The following is a 21,646-nucleotide window of genomic DNA, read 5'->3' as shown; positions in this document are numbered from 1 at the left end:
GTTTGGGCTCCCAGTTTTAGGGGTAGTGGCTGACCTGGCTGGTCCATGACAAAGGGAGCTGTGACGTGACTTGTGTCTTAAAGGATCTGAAGGGAAGTTGACTCAAGGACCATACCCTAGTGATGTAAATCTACCACCTAGCCCTGTGTCCCAGGGGATCCAAAACCTCCCCCAACCAGCACACCAGCAGTTGGGGAGGAAGTGTTGAAGCCTGTTGGTGGCACTACCTATTCAGACTGTAACAGTCCTCCTGTCATCAGAAACATGGCTAAAGCAGAAACGGAACATAGTTCAGATTTTATTGTCCCTCTTAGAGGGGTTCTCCTGTTTACAGGCAGGAGGGTGGGGGGGGAGTGAGGCCACTGTGTAGCCTTGGCTCATTCTGCATCTTGGCTTTGCAGAGTTAGGTAGAGCTCTGACACACTTTGTTTCACACGTGGGGAGCCCTTCGTGACAGCAAGTGTCACTGCTGATGCCTGAGCCATTTAGCAAATAAGTGTTGCCAGTGCTAGCGCGGTAACTCACACCTCGCCTATAATCCTAGGGCATGGAGAAGGAGGCAGCACTGTTGTGAGTTAGAAGACAGCCTAGGCTACATAGCAAGATCCTATCTGACCTCCTCAGATACTACATACATGCGGTGCAGAGGCATACAAAACTACATACACGTGGGGTACACGCATATAAAACGCCCATACCCATTTTAAAATGGTAACAATAAGATGATAGTGGAATTTGATAGTTCCTTTGGGGGCAGCTCACCCCCTTCCAGAAATGGGGTTTCATGCAATAAGGCAAATACAGAAAACCAGGCTCATTCGGAGTGAGTCAAGAAAAATGTCTCTTAGCTGGGGAGCAAAGCAAGCTCAGGGAGTAGAGTACTTACCTTGTAAGCACAAAAGCCTGAGTTTCGTCCCCAGAACCCCATAAGCGTCTTCCACAGCCTTGGTAGCAAATGTAAATTGATGTGATTTATAAATCTAATCATATTAGAGTTATCAAATATGATTTAGTTATTGCTAAAAAGAAGCCCCTCACTCTTGATTCCTGTGGTGATTATAAGGTCCATTTTGCTAAGGACATATAAGTTCTTCAGTGTTTGTGAGGTTGAGTAGAGGGGTCCCTGATGCCAGCCAATGGCCAGTTGCCTCAGCGCCTCAGGAGGCCACCCATGTGCACACGCACAGAATGTCGGGGAGCACTGGAAATGGTGGGGAGCACAAAACCAGCAATGTCAGTGAAGCTACAAGGTTTTCTTGAACAGTGGTGGTGTTTCAGAGGATATTCAACCCCATCGTGGTTGGTAAGGAAAGGGGTTCCACCAACAGATAGCCAGCACGGCGTGTTATGTAACATGATACAGTGATTGTAAGTGACTGTGGACTGTAAGAGGAAGTGATTCCTGAGTTACGGTGGTTTTATGAATGTTTAAAATACCTAGAACATTAAAGTAATTTAAGTTTTTAAAGCCAGGCAGCTGCTTGTATTCCCAGCACTGAGAAGACAGGGACAGGTGAAACCTTGGGGCTCTTAAGCTAAAATGGGCTTAGGCATGGTTGCTCCCACCTTTAATCCCACCACTCAGGAGACAGAGGCAGGTAGATAGTGGATAGCGTTTGAAGAATGACACCCGAGGTTGTCTTTTGACCTCATGCACACACAATTTTTCATTAATTATTTTTTATATGTATGAATGTGTATGCTTGAATGTATGTCTGTGCACCACGTTGTACCTGGTACCCACTGAAGCCAACAAGAGGGTGTTGAATCCCCTGCATGTTGCACAATTATGAGTTGCCATGTGAGTACTGGGAATTGAACCCCAGTCCTCTGGAAGAGCAGCCAGGGTACTTAACTGGTGAGCCATCTCTCCAGCCCCAACACAAAGGATTTTTGAGTCATACCAAAGAACCTAGTTGCCCTCTTGGAGCATAACTTCCGGGGTTGAGTGGGAGCAAGGGCAAGTGTAGAGGTGAAACATATCCCTTACTGCCTGATCCTAAAAGAAGGGCGGGATTCACCAGTGCCCAGGTGACTTCACCTACGTGTGTGCTTCTGTGTGTTCTGCTTTCATGTGCCTGCGTTTTTCTTAGATTTAATTCTGTACTTCTTGTTATAGTTCACGTAAGGTAGCTTATTCCTGTGTTGCTCTGGTCATTCTGACTAATTTGTTCATGACCACAGATACTCCATTAGCCAGTACTTCCCTTCCTCTGTTAGCTGGTAGGTAAGTTGTCAACAGTGTTTATTGTAGTGAGCTTTACCATTTTGTTTTGTTTTGTTTTTGAGATAGGGTCTCCTATATCCCAGACTGGTCACTATGCAGATAAAGATGACCTTGAACTTATGCTCTTCCTGCCTCTACACCTCGACTGAGCTCCAGGCTTACAGGGAAATACCACCACGTCTGGTTTATAGGGTGCTAGCTAGCAAACCCTTGGGCTTCATGCATGCTTCTCTGGCATTCTGCCCACTCCTCTACAACCTTACTATGAGAAATCTGCTTGTGCTTGTTTGATTTATCTGTGCTTTGGATTGTTTGCTTAGGAAGAATCCCAGAAGTGAAATTAGGGACTCAAACTGTATAGCCCTTATTGCCAGAGTCTCCTCCCCAAGGTTCTGCCAAGTCACGGAACACCAGTTAGCAAGAGTGTAACTGGTAACATACTCTGGTGAGGCCACTGGACAGCACCATGGCCTGTTTCACCCACTGTAGTGCCTGACTTTGTGACTCACCTTTGGAGGCTCAGAGACGTACAGATAAGGAAACAGGAATTTTAAGAGCCCAGCTCTGGACACCACCACCACCACCACCACCACCAATATCCCCCAGCCCCTAACTTCTGCCTCTGAAGTTTGTTAGTTCTTAGGATAGTCTAACCTGACTCCTCAATGACATCTGCTGGCCACCGAGGCAAGGGAGGGTACACAGGTGTTGCAACCCACACTGCTCATCCCTAGAAGAGGGGCTGGACTATAAAACCAGGCTGGTCAACTCCCTTTGACGTTGTCTCTTATTATATGGCTTGGGATTTTGTGTGCCTGTTGCATGCTGAGGCCAAGAGAAGGTACCGAATCCCCTGGATTAGACAGTTGTTAGCTGTTGTGTTGTTAGCTGTTGTGTGAGTACTAAGAATTGAACCCCGGTCCTCTGTAAGAGCAACCAGTGTTCCTAACTGCTGAGCCATCTCTCCTGTCTCCAACACAGAACTTTTTTTTTTTTTTTTTAAAGCAGAAAGCTTTTGAAGTCATACCAAAGAACCAAGTTCCCATATCTGAGCACATCTTCTGGGGCTGAGTGGGAGCCAGGGCAAATATTTTGAAACAGAAACTCAGTTGCCCAGGCAGGCTTCATAAACTTGGGGTTCTCAGCTTCCCCAAGTGGCTGCTACATTGAGGCTGGCTCTGCCATGTTTTATGCCTTTACTATGACTGACGATTTATTGGGAGTGTTGCTTTAGGCATCGCTGTAAGCGTCCCAAGTTCTTTCCAGAGTGAAAACTGTAGAATAATCTCTAGAGAGATATGGCTTCCTTTTGTAGAAAATAAAAGATGGTGCCCCACACTTAGACTTTTCCTTGTTTATCTTCTCAGCGTGCATTGTCTCTGAGAGTCAGAACTCCATCGCAAACAATTTGTCATAGATGACTGGAGGTGGCAGGTCACGGTACAGGGACAAGGCCTGAGACACTGTTACCCAGAGCTCTGGCTTGCTTATCTCTGCATGTGTATGATGTGCAATGAGTTATTACAGGGCCTGGGGGGGTAGTGGAGAGCTGCTAGCTGAAGCTTCCCAGGAACCTAAGGACTCTGGTCACAGAGATTGCCCTGTGACTGCCACTTGGGAGGCTGAATGGGAACATGAACACCATTAGCCTGGGGACACAGAGCCTCTGCTGCTGCTGACAGGAAGCCAGGCAGGGCCACTCTGTACCCTCCTGTGGGAAGTCTTAACTGTGACTCTTCCTGGATGTTTTAGTGCATGGAGAAGGAAGGTGAAAGGGACAGAAGGTACCAGATTCCAGATGTTTCTATCATTGTCCTCAGGACGCCAGCCTGCAGACTATCAAAGGGCCTGCTGAAGAGGCCTGAGGACAGGAGGGGGGGGGGGGAGACTCATCTCACACCCAGAGAATGGAGGTGAAGACCTCACAGAAGTCACAGGGTTAGTCTTCTACCTCAGAGATCAGAATACCCAGCACTGCTGAGCGGGGAACTTACAAGTGGCTCTTCTTGATTTAATATGTCAGCATTTTCTTCTTCTTCCTCCTCTTCCTCCTTCTCACTCAATCTGTCTCCAGCAAGCATCCTTCTACCCTGATGTCAGTGAAGAGGTACGAAGCAGAGCCTTGCGGTACGGCACAGAATGCACCTTAGGCTACCTGGACCTACTGGAACACGTCTTGGTGGTAAGGAGGGGTATGGGCAGGGTGGGGTGGAGCTGTGTATCTTCATCCCTCCCTGGTTGATATAGGGGAAGGCCTTTCCACAGGGACACCCCTCTTAAAGCATTCTGCCAGCATCTCTTATGAGGCTAGGACTATGCTGAGCAGGCAGGTCTGATCCAGCACACCGGGCAGAAAGTACAGCCTTCAGGAAGACTCATTGACAGTTCAAAGGATCTGATTTCACTCTGGCACCAAAGAGGCAGAAAGAACCTGACTGAGGCAGGATGAGGGGATAAAAGGGTGAGGCAGTGGCAGAGGGTAGGGAAAGTAAATTGAAGGTCAAAGCCAACTTTAAAAGGTACTGAAAGGTCTCTCAGGCTGGGGAGATAGCTCAGTTGAAGTGCTTACCATGCAAACACAAGGGACCTGAGCACCCACGTGAAAAAACCTGAGTGAGGCAACACATGTCTGTAATCTGAGTACTGGGGGTAGAGGGGTAGTAAAGGCAGAGGGTTCCCAGAGTCTAGGCAAACTGCCAAGTTCCAGGTTGAGTGAGAGACCCTGTCTCAACAACAAGGTGGAAAGCAGCTGAGGAAGATGCCTGATGCTGTCCTCTAGCCTTACAAACACATGCATGTGCACCCACATATAAACTCATATACATTCATACATGCACACAATACATATGTGTGCATGTGCACTCATACACACAGACACACACACCATATTGGGAGGTCTTATTACAGAGACCCAAGTGCATTCTAAAATATACAGAACACCAGCCTCCATGACTGACTAAAAAGTCATTGCTAGTGGCCTGCTAGCCTCGGGTAGCTTCCTGCCATCCTTGAGTGAATGGTGCAGGTCACTTCAAGAGAGCCTCAGCCTGCTGTGCACACTGTGGAGCTAGGATTAGAAGGCAAAGACAGAAAATTCTGGGCAGCAGATGTCATAGTTATGGTTGGTACATAAGCCTTAGGTTTGCATAGACCCTGTTTTCTAGCCATCTTTAGAACCTTGTATGGGCTGGAACAGAGCACAGGAGAGTTTGTTCAAGAGCCAGGGAAAACACCATTAAGATAAATTGATAGATAGATAGATAGATAGATAGATAGATAGATAGATAGATACATACATACATACATACATATATACATACATACATACATATATACATACATAGACACATAGGTAGATACATAGATACATACATAGATAGATACATAGATACATACATACATACATACATACATACATACATAGATACATAGATAGATACATAGATATGATTTGTCACCTCTCATCTCTGCTCCACCCTTCCCAAACCTAGAAATAAAAACAAGTCCCAGGCCTCAGGTACGCAATTGTTGTCTCTAGAGGCCAACTGCCAAGCATTGGGTTTCTTTGTTTTTCTTTCTACTGCCAAATGAACTAGCACACCAGATGAATGACCAGAGACCCACAAAAGTCTTTCCCTTGTTAAGTTCAGCAACAGCCTAGGAACAGGGACTCATTCCTGTTATCCCCCACTCTGTTCTGGTTCTAGCAGTCACTGCTGCCTTCTTAAGTTATCTTCTTGTGTTAACTGTTTAAGGTTTTTAAAGACTCGTGTTCATCCAGAGAACTGCAGTCATTGCTAAAGTATTATTTGTTGGTACTGGTTTTGTTTGGAAAAAAATAGCTGGTCGGTGGTGGCACACGCCTTTAGTCCCAGCACTCAGGAGGCAGAGGCAGGTGGATCTCTGTGTGTTTGAGGTCAACTTGATCTACAGACACCTTTGCCTGAGGGGAAGTAAGGTGACCAGAGACTCTTGAGAACATTAGCGATGGTCCAGGAAGCATCCCCAGGCTACACATGCAGGCACCCTACTTAAGGGTCGTCTAGGTGCTGTGTCTAGTTCCAACCATAAAGATCAGCAGCAGCATAGGGGATGATGCCATGTGTCAAGGTGGAAGCTTCATCAGGCACGTGCTGGTGTGGGCTGGACACTAGGATGAGGAGGGAGTGCTTCTGCTTTCTGTTCTAGGACCCTAGGAAGAATGGGCTGTGTGAGCTTTGCCTATGGCTGCTCACATGGCATGGTCCGTTTTCAAACACAAGATTCTTCTTGAATCTCCCATAGAGTTAAGGCTTAGTCTTCCATGTTGCTGACCTACCTAGATGGTTGGCGACTCTGTTGACAATGATTTTCCCATTACTCTGTACAGCGGTTGTCCTTGCCATCCATACATATGGTAGACATAGGAAATGTGCTGTTTCTCTGAGAGTCTTTAGATAGCTGGCTGGGGCCAGAGTGAGACCATTAACAGAAGAACCAGCTCAATGGAGTAAAACTAGGGCTGTAAAATGAGCAGAACTCATCCCATCTTGGCAACAAGAATTTTTGTATATAAGGCTAGAGGTGACTAAGAGCACTTGCTGCTCCTGCAGTGGGCAGGAGTTTGATCCCCAGAACCCCTGGTTGGGCCCACAGCTGCCTATGCCTCAGGTGATCTGAACGCCTCTCCTGGCCTCTGCCAGGCACTCATATGCATACCACATCTATTCACAGAGACCAGACACACATACATGTAAATAAGAATTGTTTTTGTGTACCTTAGAGGTATGTGTGCACATGCACACCCACAAAGGAACACCGCACATAGAACATACCTCAAACTGTTCAAAAGGAGATACCAAATTGAGAACACCTGCCCAGAGAACCCCACTTCTGCCTTTTTATAAGAATCTATTTAACTTTCAACATACACAGGGTCTCGTTTGAGCATTGGCTGTTCTAGGAAGCTCCTCAGTTCCCATGGGAAAGCATTGTCCTCCTGCACTTGCTCCACAAGGCAAGATGCAGGCGCCAGCTTCCCGGCCCCCGGTTGTTATTACGCTGGAGATCTGGGACAGAGTTAACGTTCACATCCCCCCCGGCAGAACTTTAATCCCGGTCGGTGTTCTGATATCAGCAATCATATTGACTTAATCACAGAATTAAAAATAGAACAACTTTCCTCCTGGCTGTCTAGAGCTAAGACACTTTACCTCAGTGCTGCTCTCTGCCGTAAAGGGTCATCTGTTCCCAGAAGTGGCACTCTGTGACTACCTCAAGGGCTCTTCTCCCAGCCACAGACATCTTCAGTCATTGCAGTTTGATGATTCAAGTGCTTCTTGTCCCCACAGCTGTAACTCCCCTCGGCGTTAATGAGGCTCAGGTAATGGGGGAAGAGCAGCACGGATTTCTGGGTCTCTGAAAGCGCTGCCGTAAGGGAAATAATGAGCATACTTCTCACCTGCAGATTTTCCAGGCAGCTGATGACCTGCTTCTCATTATTACAGATTTGTTTGAATTTTCTACACTTTGCCCAAAACTCATTGTACAAATTCTCAAAGAACTAATACATTTTTTTTTATTATTAAAAAGATTCTTGGGCTGGAAAGATGGCTCAGTGGTTAAGAGCACTGGCTGCTCTTCCAGAGCTCCTGAGTTCAAATCGCAGCAACCACATGGTGGCTCACAACCATCTGTAAGGGGATCTGATGCCCTCTTCTGGTGTGTCTGACAGCTACAGTGTGCTCACATACATTAAATAAATAAATTTTTAAAAAAAGATTCTTAAACATGATAGGGCAGCAGACCCACATTTTCTAAATAGAATTGCAGTGTTTTTAGTTTTGTGTATATTGACATATAAATTTATGTTATTTGAGTCTTGTTACATAGCCCAGGCTGGCACTTGCTATCCTCCTGCATCAGCCTCCCAAGTGCTGGGATTACAGGCATCTGTCACCCGTGGCGTCTCTTTGTGAGTTTAATTTACATGATCTTTTTTTTTAGTGTTTGAGAATTTCATACCTGTGTACAGTGTCTTTTGGTCAAGTCCACCCCCACTTCCTCCCATCCATCTTCTCCCCCACTTCCTCTACTAGCACCTGCCTCCAATTTTATGTGCCTTTTTTTTTTTTTTTAATGGAAAAAGTGCTACCAGTGTGTGCGTGGGTACAGGGCCATTGACTGGAGCCCTGGGTGTCATCCCTGCAAACTAACTGCCTTAGCAGCCACCAGTTACCATAGCTCCTCAGCACGGGCTGGGATTTTGTATGACCCCCTCCCCACCGTGATGACAGTTTGGCTGCCTTGATCTTTCACAGGTCTTGTGCGTGCCGTCACATCCACTGCGAGTCTACTGTTTATGTTTAAATGTCTTCTTCATAAAAATTCATAATTCTTTGAGAATGCTGTATAATGAGTTTTAGCCATATTCAACCCCTTTTCTAGTTTCCCCTGGATCCATTCCGTTCCCCTTCCCCCTTCCCCCTCCCCCTCCGGCTCCCCCTCCCCCTTCCATTCCAGCTCCCCTTCCCCTTTTCCCTCCCCTCCCCCTCCCTGTCCTCCTTAGCTTTTTTCCCCCTCACCTATTCAGTCCAAACCTTTTTTCTGCCCCTTTGCCTTCTGTACATCTTCTTTGCTACAATGTGTTGAGATCTTCTCCCTTTTGGTGGATTTTTCTTTCTCAGATTTTTAGAGTTCTCTATATTTTCTTGAAGCATAATGTCTGTCAGACGCATGCTCCATGGCTTCTCCAGGATGTGGCTTGTCCTGTCATTCTCATGGCCTACGATGGATGGCACGAGCGAGGGAGACGAGATTGTGCAGTACATGAAAGAAAACGTACAGCACTGAGAAGTTCAAGGGGGGACATTGACAGTGAGACTTGAATCAAATAAAAGTAAAAATGCATCTTTCACATCTTAGCCAGCAAGCCTAGAGGGTGAGCTGGCAGTAAAAGGCAAGGATGACTGAATGCGTCTGCTCTCCCAAGTCACATGTCACTTTGGGGGTTATATTTACTTCCTGTTAACATCTCAGTTTGACTACCGTGATCACTCTCTGGTTTACGCAGGGTTCCATTCCTAGTACTATCTCACACACACACACATTAAACAGTCGTATTAATATATAATTTACATACACTAAAATTCATCTATTTACAGTACATAATTAATTGGATTTTGGTGTGCTTACTTAATATGAGTTTAGAATGTTTTTATTATTCATACTACTCCTGCTTTCCATTACCCGTGTGTAGAAATGTAATTAATGCATTTCTGTTGATTTTATGTCCTGTCCTCCTAGCTCACTTACCAGTTACGGAAGGGTTTTGTTTTTGTGGCTATTTTACAGATATCTTAGAGCTTTCTATATTACTGTTCATCTGATGATAAAAAACAACTCTCTCTTTCTGTGCAGATCATGAATTTATTTTCTTGCTCTATTGTACCAGCTAAGAATTCTAGTTCACTGTTGATGGAAGAGTAAGAAAAAGCCTCCTTACCTTATTCTTCAGAATGTTTATTTAGTTTTTATTTTGTGTTTGTCTGCACCGTGTGCATGCAGTACCTGTTGGAGGCCAGGAAAGGACATCACATCCCCTGGAAATGGGTTGCAGAGGGTGGTGAGCCATCATGTGGGTGCTGGGGAACACACCCAGGTACTCAGCAAGAGCATTAAGTCCTCGTAAGCACTGAGCCATCTCTCCAGCCCCCTTATCCTTCTTTATCCTAGGGGGAAGACAGTCCTTCACCACTAAGTATAAATAACCCTACTGTACGTTTAATGCACATCAATGGTCTTTTGCTCACAACAGAGAAATAATTGAACAGTGTCTGTGGATTGGTTAGCAGGCCACAGCCTCATCTGTAACTGTTATTCAACTAGTGGCCTTAGGGACAAACTAGACAAAAATGGTATTTAAGAACCACTTGGGATTTTTTTTTTTTTTTTTTTGGTTTTTCGAGACAGGGTTTCTCTGTGTAGCCCTGGCTGTCCTGGAACTCACTCTGTAGACCAGGCTGGCCTCGAACTCAGAAATCTGCCTGCCTCTGCCCCCGAAGTGCTGGGATTAAAGGTGTGCGCCACCACCGCTCGGCGAAATTTTTTTTTTAATCCCGATATCAAGACTGCACCTGGGGCTGGAGAGATGGCTCAGCAGTTAAGAGCACTGACTGTTCTCCCAGAAGTTCTGAGTTCAGTTCTCAGCAACCACATGGTGGCTCACAACCATCTGTAATGGGATCCCATGTTCTCTTCTGGTATGTCTGGAGACAGTGACAGTGTACTCAAGTAAATAAAATTTAAAAAAAAAAAAAAAGACTGCACATAAGCAGGGCTGTCAGGGTCCTTTATGTGATTCATTTATATAACCTCCCTGCAGCTCTGTAGGGAAAGGACCAGTACGCTCATTTGATAGGTAGGTAAACTGAGGCAAGGCTTAGAGAATAGATCAGTAGTTGGTTTCAGAGTTCCACAAGTCTGCTGATTTCAAAGGATACACTTGGTTAGATGGTCTGCCTCCTGGCTGTGTTGCAGAGCAAAAGGTAGCTCCTCCTTTAGCCTTTCCAGGACTCTAGGAAGCTGTCTCACTAGGATTGTCTGGCTAGTGTGTTGATCTTTACTTTTTATTTATTGATTCATTTTTCCCATATTGGTATCTCACTGTGTGTGTGTGTGTGTGTATGCACATTTGTATATATATACAAATGTGCATACACACATATATATATGTGTGTATGCACATATATATATATATGGAATATATATATATATATATATATATATATATATATATTCCAGCACATTGTCCAGTTTCTACCAAGCTCAAGGAGCCTTAGTGCTTTTATTAGAAATTGCTTGATTAACCTTATATGTAAATCTAGTTATTGGTTATTCAACATTATTCTAGTGTTTATAACTGATACAGCATTTTGACTAAAGCTTTTTGGTCTTTGTGAGAGAGAATGAGGATAATAGAGCAACTAAAATCATAGATCATTATTAGTAAATGTAAAACAAATTTAAAAGGTGACCAGAGGAGCCAGAGAGGTGGCCGGCGGTTAAAAGTACACACTGCTCTTGCAGCGAACCTGAGTTCAGCTCCCAGCATCCACACTGGGCAGCTCACAACTGCCTGTAACTCCAGCTTCAGGACATCTGGCACCATCTTCTGGTCTCTGTTGGTACCTGCACATTACACACACACACACACACACACACACTAATACACACACCAACATATACATAACTTAAAAATAAAAGAAAAAAGTTTAGTTATTAGAGAGAGAAAGGAAGATGGAGAGAGATGTATACGGAATAATACTCAAAAAGGCTGGCTCATAAGTTTGAATATGTAATGTAATGTCTCTGCACTGGCATGTTTGGGCCTGGTCATGTTGTAACTCACTACTTCCTCCTACCCAGTTTTTACTACATTCCCTTTAGGAACATAATCAAAGAAGTTAGGCCTAAGGCCCAGCAACCATCTTTTCTATACGTCTGAGAAAAATCATGTTATCTGACTGTATTTTCCTAAAGGGTGTAGGACACCAAGAACAGAATTGACCTTAAATGAATCCCTGTTGCATTCTGGGCCTTGGGTGAAAAGGTTCTTGTGTATTTTCCAGTCTGTCTGTGTGTCCGTCCTCAGAGACTTCATCCCAGGTGTTATCCCAGCTTAACGGGGGAGAGACAAGGTTCTGATAGTTGTCACACTAGCAAACCAGTGAGGCCAGGTGTGAATACACAGCACCTCCAAAGTCCATGCTTGCGCCTCAACTCGGAGGCTCCATGACGTCCACAGATCTCCTAACCATCTTAAAGTGTCTGGAAGTTCCCCATTGTGGAACATGGACAAGAAAACCAGAAAACTGTGTTAGAAGAGAATTTCAAGATGAGGAAGGGCCAGGCTGATACTCCTCTAGATGTAAGTCCTTAAGAGGAGATGCTAAGGAGTCCGTGCCTCATTTCTTAGTTGCAGTTTTGAAAGAATGATCATCTGATTTCACATTGCATTGCTGGTTGGCAGTTATGGTACCTTTTAAAAATACCCACTTAAAAAAAAAAAATCAGCCGGGCAGTGGTGGCGCACACCTTTAATCCCAGCACTTGAGAGGCAGAGGCAGGTAGATTTCTGAGTTCTGGGCCAGCCTGGTCTACAGAGTGAGTTCCAGGACAGCCAGGACTACACAGAGAAACCCTGTCTCGAAAAACAAAACAAAACAAAAAAAATTTTTTTAAAAAATCTTGACACTGTTGGGGTTGGTGAGAGGGCACAGCAGATAAAGTTGCTTGTCACCAAGCCTGACAACCTGAGTTCAATCCCTGCATGTTCCTATACTCGAGAGCATGTACACAGTCATTAAGTGAGGCCAGGTGTGGTGGGATATCCCTATAATCCCAGCACTTGGGAGACGGAGACAGGTGGATCTTCATGAGTTCAAAGCCTGCAGTATCTTCACAGGGCTACACAGAGATGCCCTGTCTCAAAAAAGTAAATTAATAAAATAGGGGTTTTGTCTGTTCTGTTTTTTAACTTTGAACTAGCTCACAGGAGAGCATATGGAGACAGCATCTTGCAGGACAGATTGTGGTCAGCATCTTAGACCGGCTTGGCAGCTCTGGAGTGACTTTCTAGATAGTTAGCTGTTACTCATGTGGGGATCTTGCCTGCAACCCTGCCTCCATCCCAGTTTTCTCTGGCTCCATGTTTGCTTTGTCTCAAGTCCAAGGTGATCCTTATAGCCTGAGACTTCTGTTCTCACACACAGTGTTCTTACATGCAACTTCTACATTTGTGTATTTAGTTTACCTAAAAACAAAAGAACTGAAGGCCAGGCAGGGCTCGGCCTTCTGATCATTGCTAACTGTGTCAAAGGGACCCCTGATTCCCAACTCTGGTGAGTCTGTTGTCTCTCTAGCTTGAAGTCCCCCACAGAGATGTCCCATCCCCCCAATAGGAGTGTACCCCCATCAAACAGCACTCCCTTCTCATGCACCTGACACGTTTTCCACTCACAGATCCTTCAGAAGCCAACCCCAGAACTCAAGCATCAGCTGGCAGCTTTCTCCAAGAGAGTTGCTGGTGCCGTGACCGAGCTCATCCAGGCAGCGGAAGCCATGAAAGGTAGGTCAGGGCCTCGTGTCCTCTTGTAGCACTGGCTAGCGCAGAGAGCAAGGCAGGAGTGTGCAGGAATATAGTAGGAATGAAAGGCACAGATTTTTTTTTTTTTAATGTTTAAAGTAACATGATTTTTCCCTGGTCTTTGTATTGAATGCCTCTACCTGAGTGGAATCATCCATTAAACTCTCCACTTCTCTCAGGAGTCTCACCTATAGCTGTGTTAGTATTCACCAAGCTACTGTTATTTACTGTCATTTGGACTGTAAGCTCCTGAGCCAGGCCTCAAGAGCACAGGCCTGTCCTCACAGCCCCAGGCAAGACGATTGCAAGCCTTAGGCCTGAGTGGGCTACAGAGCAAATTGGAAGGCCACATTGGGCAACTTTCTAAGACCCTAACTCAAAAGCAAAGGGAGGGGAGGGGAACTAGGAATGTAGGTAGGAGAGCGCTTGCCTGGCACTTGGTAGGCCCTAGTTTCAACCTCTAGTCATAACCCCCAAAAGTGATTAGGGGCTGGAGAGATGTCTCAGAGGTTAAGAGCACTTGTTGTTCTTGCAGAGGACCCGGGTTTGATTCTCAGCACCCATGTGACAGTTCACCACACTCTCTGTAACTCTAGTTCCATGAGATCCAGTCTAGTCTTCTCGCCTCTACAGGCATCAAGCATGCATATTGTACACAAACATACGTGCAAGCCAAACACCCATACACATAAAGTAAGTACTTTATAAGTAATTGGATAGTAATAATACTATTCTTATGCATAGGGAATAGCACTGAGTATACCGTTTGCACATCCTTATTTGCTTACACAGATGCCGTTTATTCGCCAAGGGAATCTCCCCCCTCCTCTTTCTCTCTCTGCCACGTAGTCCCTGAAGAGAATGTCAAAGCTCTGTGGCCTAGAGTTTCCTAGGGATGCCATGCTCATAAGAGGAAGTCAAAAGACAGAGTGAGACTCAAGCCTCGACCCATGGAATTTTGAAGCTACTGTTGATGGTCATTGCTCTGGATAGGGCTATCCACAGGTAGCTGGTTTAGAAAAGCAGTTAGCACCCATTATCCCTCCATCCCAGTGGTGGAGATCTAGATAGTGAACAGGCTCATAGGGCCATCCAGAATGTTTATTTTGATTGTGTTTGTGATTACACCAGTACCCTCATGTCTGCACCTACCAAGACTGACTCTCTTGGGACTGATTTTAGGAACAGAGTGGGTGGATCCAGAAGACCCAACCGTCATTGCAGAAACCGAGTTACTGGGAGCTGCAGCGTCCATTGAAGCTGCTGCCAAGAAGTTAGAGCAACTGAAGCCAAGAGCGAAGCCAAAGGTGAGTGTGCACCGGCGGTCGCTCGTCTCCCTGCGGTCTGTCTTCCACCGGGTGGCTGTGCAGTGGAGCTAAGCATGGTACAGAGAGGAAGCAGCAAACCCGCTCTGCCTGCCCAGCACCATTTTACTGAGTGGGGGGCAGGGGAGGGGGAAGAAAAACAACAAGGGGATCAAGTTAACAACCAAGAAAAGTACCTCTGGTTATTCCGAGGAGAAACAGAGCGTGCACATGGAATTCCACCATGTAAAGCAGGTCCTGGATGTTTTCTGTCAAATGTTTCTGTTAGTAGCTTGGAGACTGACAACCTTCAGTTCACTGGTTTCTATTGCACCTTTGTTACAGAAATAACAGCACTGAGTATCTTGTCTTCTTGGAAACCACAGGCGTGGCTCAGTCAGTAAAGTGCTAACAGGGAAAGCATGAAGACCCCAGTGTGGATTTCCCAGCACCCACATAAAAAGCACACGTGGTGGTGTGCGCCTGTAATCCCAGCGATGAGGAAATCACACACAAAAAAACAATATGGTGCTTGGAGTGGGTAGAAAGATGGCTCAGTTAAGAGCACTTGTTTTTGCCATTCCAGAGGCCCTAAGTTCAATTCCCACAACAGCTGGTTCACAACCATCTGTAATGTCATCTTCAAGGAATCCCACTTCCTCTTATTCTACACACACACACACACACACACACACACACACACAAAGAGAGAGAGAGAGAGAGAGAGAGAGAGAGAGAGAGAGAAAGAGACATACATGCATAGTTAAAAATAAATCTAAATATATATATTGAAACATAGTAGAGAAGCAATTGAGGGAAATACTTGCCATGGACCTCTGGCTTCCACATGTGCATGCATACACAAAAATAGAGAACAATGCACATCTCAAAGGGAAACCCAGCTCTAGACTGTTTCAGTGTGTCCAGGAGAAATAGCTGGCTAGCGTATTTTTCATAGGAGAAGTGGCCAAGGAAAGGGATGGTTTTCTATGGGGCGGTGGGAGCTGGCCAGTCTCCAGGGTCCGGCTCAGCCTTAGTAAGCAGCGCAGTTCCCACCCAACCTTCAGCCATCTTAAGGAAGATGATAGGAAGAGGAGGCTTCAGTTTCATATTTATGCATTCTTTCTGGGTGTCTGCAGTTCACTTCCCAGAGACCCACACACATAAGGAATGAAAGCTGGCTATTTGCATCCCTCCTAACCCCACCCCCCATCCAAAAAAAGAAAAGAAAAAAAGAAAAAAGCTGCCCCCAATTGTTTAGGACTGGTTTTGTTTTGTTTTATTTTGTTTTGTTTGTTTGTTTTGTTTTGTTTTGTTGTCACACCTATGTCCAAGCAGTGCTCAGGAGGAGACGTACGCCGTCCGCAGGAGGCTAATGAATCTGTTAAGGCTGGAGAGACCCACCTTCTAAGCACTGGCCTCCATGGCAGACACTTTTCAAATTTTCCTCATCAAGGCGCAATTTGAGATTTTTGACCTCTGACTTTTGTTTGCTGAGGTTTCACTCCTGGCCCCCTGGGGCTCTTGGCTCATCTGATACCATCAAGAGTTTAAGATCTGAGAGTCGGTCAGGGACAACTGTATTTTCGCAGTTAGGTTTTTGTTTCTGCTTTGCAAATCAAGTTAACAGGACTTAGGGGTAGGCTTTGCAGCTTGATTTGTGTTCTTATCTTGTCTACGCTACCCCAGAGGCCGTCCACAGGGGATGGATGGCTCTGTTTACTGGTCAGGTGTCGCCTGCATTCTGTGAATGGGTCTGCTGCTCATGTCACGCCCACACTCCACTGCTTTTCAGCATCCCCTGGCCCCCACCCATCCTTCTCTAGGGTCTTCCTGAGCTGTTGTCTGATCTTCTCTGTCTGGTTGCTCATTTGCCTCAAGATTCTTCATTTGGAAAACAGACTTACTGGGATCTCCTTCCTCCTGCAGGATTGTTGTTAAAACATAAGTCAATAACGTGAGAACATGGTGCCTGGCTAGTACATGCTAACACCATCACCTCTGTCACCGTCACTGTGACCAGACACTTGCTTTCTGATACCTTCATCTTCCTTCTCTGGAACATGTATGAAAGATAAGGTCTTTCATGGACCCCTAGTGGGATAGGGGGGTGGACAATGTAGCTACAGTAAATACAAGGTACATTCAGACCAGTCTCCTGACTACTTTATCTGGTCCTCGCCACAGTTAGACCATGTGATTGAGTGGGGAGGGAGCATAGAGCTGGGGTGCAGTTTCTGACCATTGCACTCCTTCTCTGTCCCCTTTGGCAGAGGACATGATTCTAGTCCTTCAGAATCATTGCAAATTATAGTGTCTTATGCTGTCAGACTTGTCTCCAGTTCCTTTCCTGAGGAAGAAAATGCCAAATCTGTGTGAGGGGGATGTTCCTAGAAGCTCTGTTGGTAACAGTAAGAAGTTGGGTCTTCTTGACGGGAAACGATTAGACCGTTTCAGTGCTGAAAAGCAATGGCTGGCGGCCTGCACAGCATGAAGACGCTCCTGGAGTGAGTTACCGGGGGAGAAATGATAACTCGTGGTTACAGCTACGTGTAACAAAGCTTGGAACGAAAGGAGATCGATCAGCAGAGAGTGGCTAAGACTTGAAATGGGATGGGGAATGGCAGGTTCTGTGTTTTACAGTTCTGGAAAACAGTGTTTTAAAACCACACACGGTGAAAATGAGGGATGGTTGCCGGGGGAGGCCTGTGAGGACCCCTTCTGTTCACTCGATTAGGCATTATCCATGAAAGTGTCTCAAAGAATCTTATCATCCTAAAGCCTCCAATTTCTGGTTTGCAAGGAGGGCCATCCACTGTGGGAAACTTCTTCCACGGTGCATAAGATCCTCCTTACAAAAGAACTTTTCCTCAGCTTAAAAAAAAAAAAAAAAAAATGACTGAAACAACAAAACCAACCAATATTTTGAGGTTACTTTTCTCCATCCTCTCCTATAAACTTAAAAAATCCCTCAGGGGGCCACAAATGGCAGCTGCTCCTGCATTCCTGCATTGTAACTGTGACCACCCCACCCCTACAAGCATGTGAATGAGGACACCCTCCATCCAGGCAGAGCCTGTGCTGCTGTGAGGACTAGTTTGGGGAGGGAGGGTGATGACTTCTAGCTGTTTTGATTACCTAGTTCTCAGATTACCTGTTTTAAAAGGAGACTAGTCTGTGGCATCTGAAGATGGTTCTGGGATAGTTCCACCCTTGGGCCCTGACCTTGGAGGCACCTCCCTTTACCTGTAATCTCTCAGACATGCGTAATAGACAGATGCACAGACTCCCCTTTCATTTGGGGAAAGGGCCCCGGGCTCAGAGCATGTGCCAGCATTGTTGCTAATGGCACCCTTTCCACACCTACAGACATGCCTGTGCTCCAAGGCAGGCTGGGAGATACTCAGAGGTGACTGACTCCTGCAGCCGTAGCCTTCAGTTCTGTAACTATTCTCAAGCTCAGTCAAATCTGGATGCCTTTTCTGCAGGCCTCTGTGTGATATGTTTGATATATTAGGTTGTTATTTAATCCAACTATATATCAAGCATATTCCTACAGTGTCTTGCCCTGTCTCCGGGGGTCCTAACAAAGTGTAGAAGGCAACTATGAAAATCACAATATTAAATTAATTAAAATATTAAAAATCACAAATAGGTTTAGATGACAGAGTACATAGGTTTTTATATTTTATTGCATTTCTTCATGTAGCCTTTAAGACCTGTGTCTTAGTTACTTTTCTGTTGCTGTGACAGAATGCCCCAACCAAAAGCAACTTCAGGTAGAAAGGTGTATTTGGCCAGTGTTTCCTCCACCAAGGCTTCACCTCCTAAAGCTCCATAGCCAAAGACACTGCCAGCTGAAGACCAATTGTTCAGACACACAAACTTATTGTGGATGGGGGATGTTTTGTTTCAAACCACAACAGATTGTATCAATACTACTACATTATCTGTTATCAAAAGGAATTATAGTTCCCGAGGGCTTAAGATATTTTCTGTAGCTTAGTTGTTTGTAGTTAGGAATCCTTAAGAAAAGTATTCAGTGGGTAAAATAGAAGATTCCAACCCGTGTCTTTGATATAGGACACAGGTCAGGATTGAGACTGGCAAACACATTGATCTAGATACTTCCTGACAACTCTCAACACATTCTCACAGATTAATTTTTTTAAGATTTATTTATTGCATACAATGTTCTGCCTGCATATATGCCTGCACACCAGAAGAGGATGCCAGATCCTATTAGAGATGGTTGTGAGCCACCATATGGTTGCTGGGAATTGAACTCAGGACCTCTGGAAGAGCAGTCAGTGCTCTCAACCTCTGAGCCATCTCTCCAGCCCTCACAGATTAAATTTTATAATCAAGGTTTCACTGCAAAAAAAAAAAACAAAAAACAAAAAAAAAATTCAAGACACTTATTATCTATAACTTTCCACTTCTAGTAACAAATTTAAATCATGCTGACTGTGTTCAGTTTATGGATGATGAGTCACTCGGCTTTATGCAAACCTTAATTTGGACCAAATACGTCTGATGAGAATGTGACCTGGACTGTGCTCTGTCTGTTGAGTTTTCTGTTGTAGGTGAACTTCTTCGAAGAGGTTGATAATGTTTAGAAGAACCCAGCAGTCAGAAAGTAAATACATAGTCTAATTGGCTGCTGCAAGGAGTTGGGCTGTGACCCAGAAGGCATTCTTTCGGGTATACATCAGTCTTCTCCGGTTGTTTTGACTTCTTCCCATAAATGAGTCTGTGAACTATATGGAGTTCATTCTGAGCTCTCTAGCCCAGAGACTTTATAAGTCCCTTTTCTGGAAATAGCATGACTATGCTCCCAGCTATTGTTGGTCTTCCCTTAGGAGGAAAGAACTCTTAATGGCACTCCTAACAGTGGATGAGGAAGGAGAGTAGTTTAATTGGTTGTCAGAAAGGGACCTTGGAAGTAGACACCACCGTAGATGAACAAGTGGTGATGGGTGGCAGACAGGAGTACAGGAGGAGGACGTTCAGCACTGAGTCCTTTCCCAGTGGCAAGTGTGCTAGGTGTGTCTGTGGGCACTGGGCTCAGTAGGTTTTAAGAGCGAATGGTATTAGCATGTTTGTACAGCTCAGGGGTCTTGGTCTTGGGTCCACTCACATTTGTTAAACAGAAATGGCAGATGATCATATGAAAGAGGCAGGGAAGCAATTACAATTTTTTTTTTTTAAGCACAGCTCTAAAAGGTTTTTCAGTTGAAGATGCTTGTTGGAAGTGATGAGACTTGGGGGTGGGGAGGGGAGGGAACTTGGCTGTTGTCTGGCATCCCCATGTTGCTGATTACTCTGCTGAGTGGGGGAAGGCAGGCAGGTGTTCTGTGAAGTGGGGAAGCAAACATGATGTTTTCTGCATGGCTAAGCTGTAGGCTTGGAGCTCACATGCCAGTCCTTGGTCCCAGACCAGGAGACAAGCATGGAGTGTGTGTTGCCAAGTGGTTCTCTAGCAGGACCTTGTTAGGTCCTTAGCTGCATAGGAGGCTCACACTAAGATCCCTAAGATGAACCAAAATGTATCCTCAGTGAACACTGGAAAGGCTCCTGTGGTCTGTACTTCCTAGATGAAGGTCCGAGTGCCTCCTCCTCCCCCTTTTTGAGAGCATGACAGAATTCTAAAGAATTTTTTTCCCATCACTCAGACTAATTATAAGATCAACTCAGTGGTATTACTTTTCATTTTAAAAATAATTTGCAAAAAAAAAAATGTAATAAAAGCAATGTATTCTGTGGGAAAAACTATTCCCAAGATACAAACTATGCAGGCTTGGATCTTTACCAGTGGATGCTACATGAACCCACTCCTTTATTGTCTATATGGATGTGAAAGCAGTGCCTATCCGGCCACTAACATGAACTGGTTTCTCTATGTCACCCTGAGCTACCCCTGAGACCAGACCTCTGTGAAGGGGACTGATTATTCTGGGAGATTTGCCTTTTGTTAGATTTATTAAGGATGAAGGAGAGCTTAGAGCCAGCCAACCCACAGGTCCTTCCGAGCACAAGTTGATGCAGCCGTGGTATGCTTTAGTCAAGACTTCCTACCCCTAAGCATCTCTCAAGTCAAAACCAGAAGCAAGCCAGCAGCAGCCAGGCTCAGCAGCAGCCAGGTCAAACACAAGAAAGGAAAAGCATGGCCACCTGTTCCACTCAGGCGTCCAACTGTCAGAAAAAAAAGACCTCCTGCATGATGTAGCCCTAGGAATTGGCTTTTTTTCCCTTGAGAACATTTACATTATATATAACACATTTATACTTAAAAAAAAAAAAAATCCACTGAATTCCTGGCTTACTGGGACCTTGTCTGAGTAGTAGCCGTTCTGTAAGACTCTAACACAGAAGAAGGCAAGATACAAAATGGTGGAAGGGTGGTGACTAGCTTGAGCAGCTCTTTGGCACATGTAGCTGTTTTTGTAGAGCTTAAGGGTCATGGCACTTTTAGCTCTCAGACAGTCTTGTCTGGGCTGGTGAGGTGGCTCAGTGGGTAAAAGTGTTTGCCATGCAAGCCTAGCAAGTTGAATTCAATCCCCAGATCCCACAGTGGAAGGAGAGAAAGCTGGCATCTAACCTCCACATATGTACCATGACACGTGTATATCCACACACATGTACACATACATAGTAATAATATAAATAATAATTTTTATAAGTCTGGTCTGTATGGACTAGAGATATAGGTCACTTGATAGAGTACTTACCTAACTTACATGAGGTCCTGGGTTCAGTCTCCTGCACCCAGAAACCTGGCATGGTAGTACATGCCTCTAATCCAAGAAACAAGATGATTGGAAGTTTGAGGCCATTTTTCTACATGGGTAATTAGAGGCCAGCCTGAGATACATTAGATTCTGTTGAAAGAAAAAAATGGGGGGTAGGGTGGGAGATAGTCTCTTACAGACACTTTCTAAGACTGAGGCAGCGGTTGGGGATATTCCTGGGTAAAGGGTCTCACAGGCA

General features: G+C 45.1%; 1 protein-coding gene across 7 annotated transcripts in view; it reads left to right on the top strand.

Annotated features, from left to right (window-relative positions):
- The window catches only part of Tln2 (talin 2), a 412,083-nt gene that overhangs the window by 372,685 nt on the left and 17,752 nt on the right, over positions 1 to 21,646 (top strand). For all 7 annotated transcript variants that reach the window (XM_076925417.1, XM_076925418.1, XM_076925416.1 and 4 more), the window contains 3 exons: positions 4,302 to 4,409; positions 13,229 to 13,334; positions 14,535 to 14,659. In XM_076925417.1, the coding sequence (XP_076781532.1) occupies positions 4,302 to 4,409; positions 13,229 to 13,334; positions 14,535 to 14,659 (339 nt within the window). The remainder of the gene's footprint in view (positions 1 to 4,301; positions 4,410 to 13,228; positions 13,335 to 14,534; positions 14,660 to 21,646) is intronic.

Source organism: Arvicanthis niloticus, chromosome 26 (genome assembly GCF_011762505.2).
Source record: "Arvicanthis niloticus isolate mArvNil1 chromosome 26, mArvNil1.pat.X, whole genome shotgun sequence".
Lineage (NCBI taxonomy): Eukaryota > Metazoa > Chordata > Mammalia > Rodentia > Muridae > Arvicanthis > Arvicanthis niloticus.
This window is presented reverse-complemented; position numbering and strand designations above follow the sequence as displayed.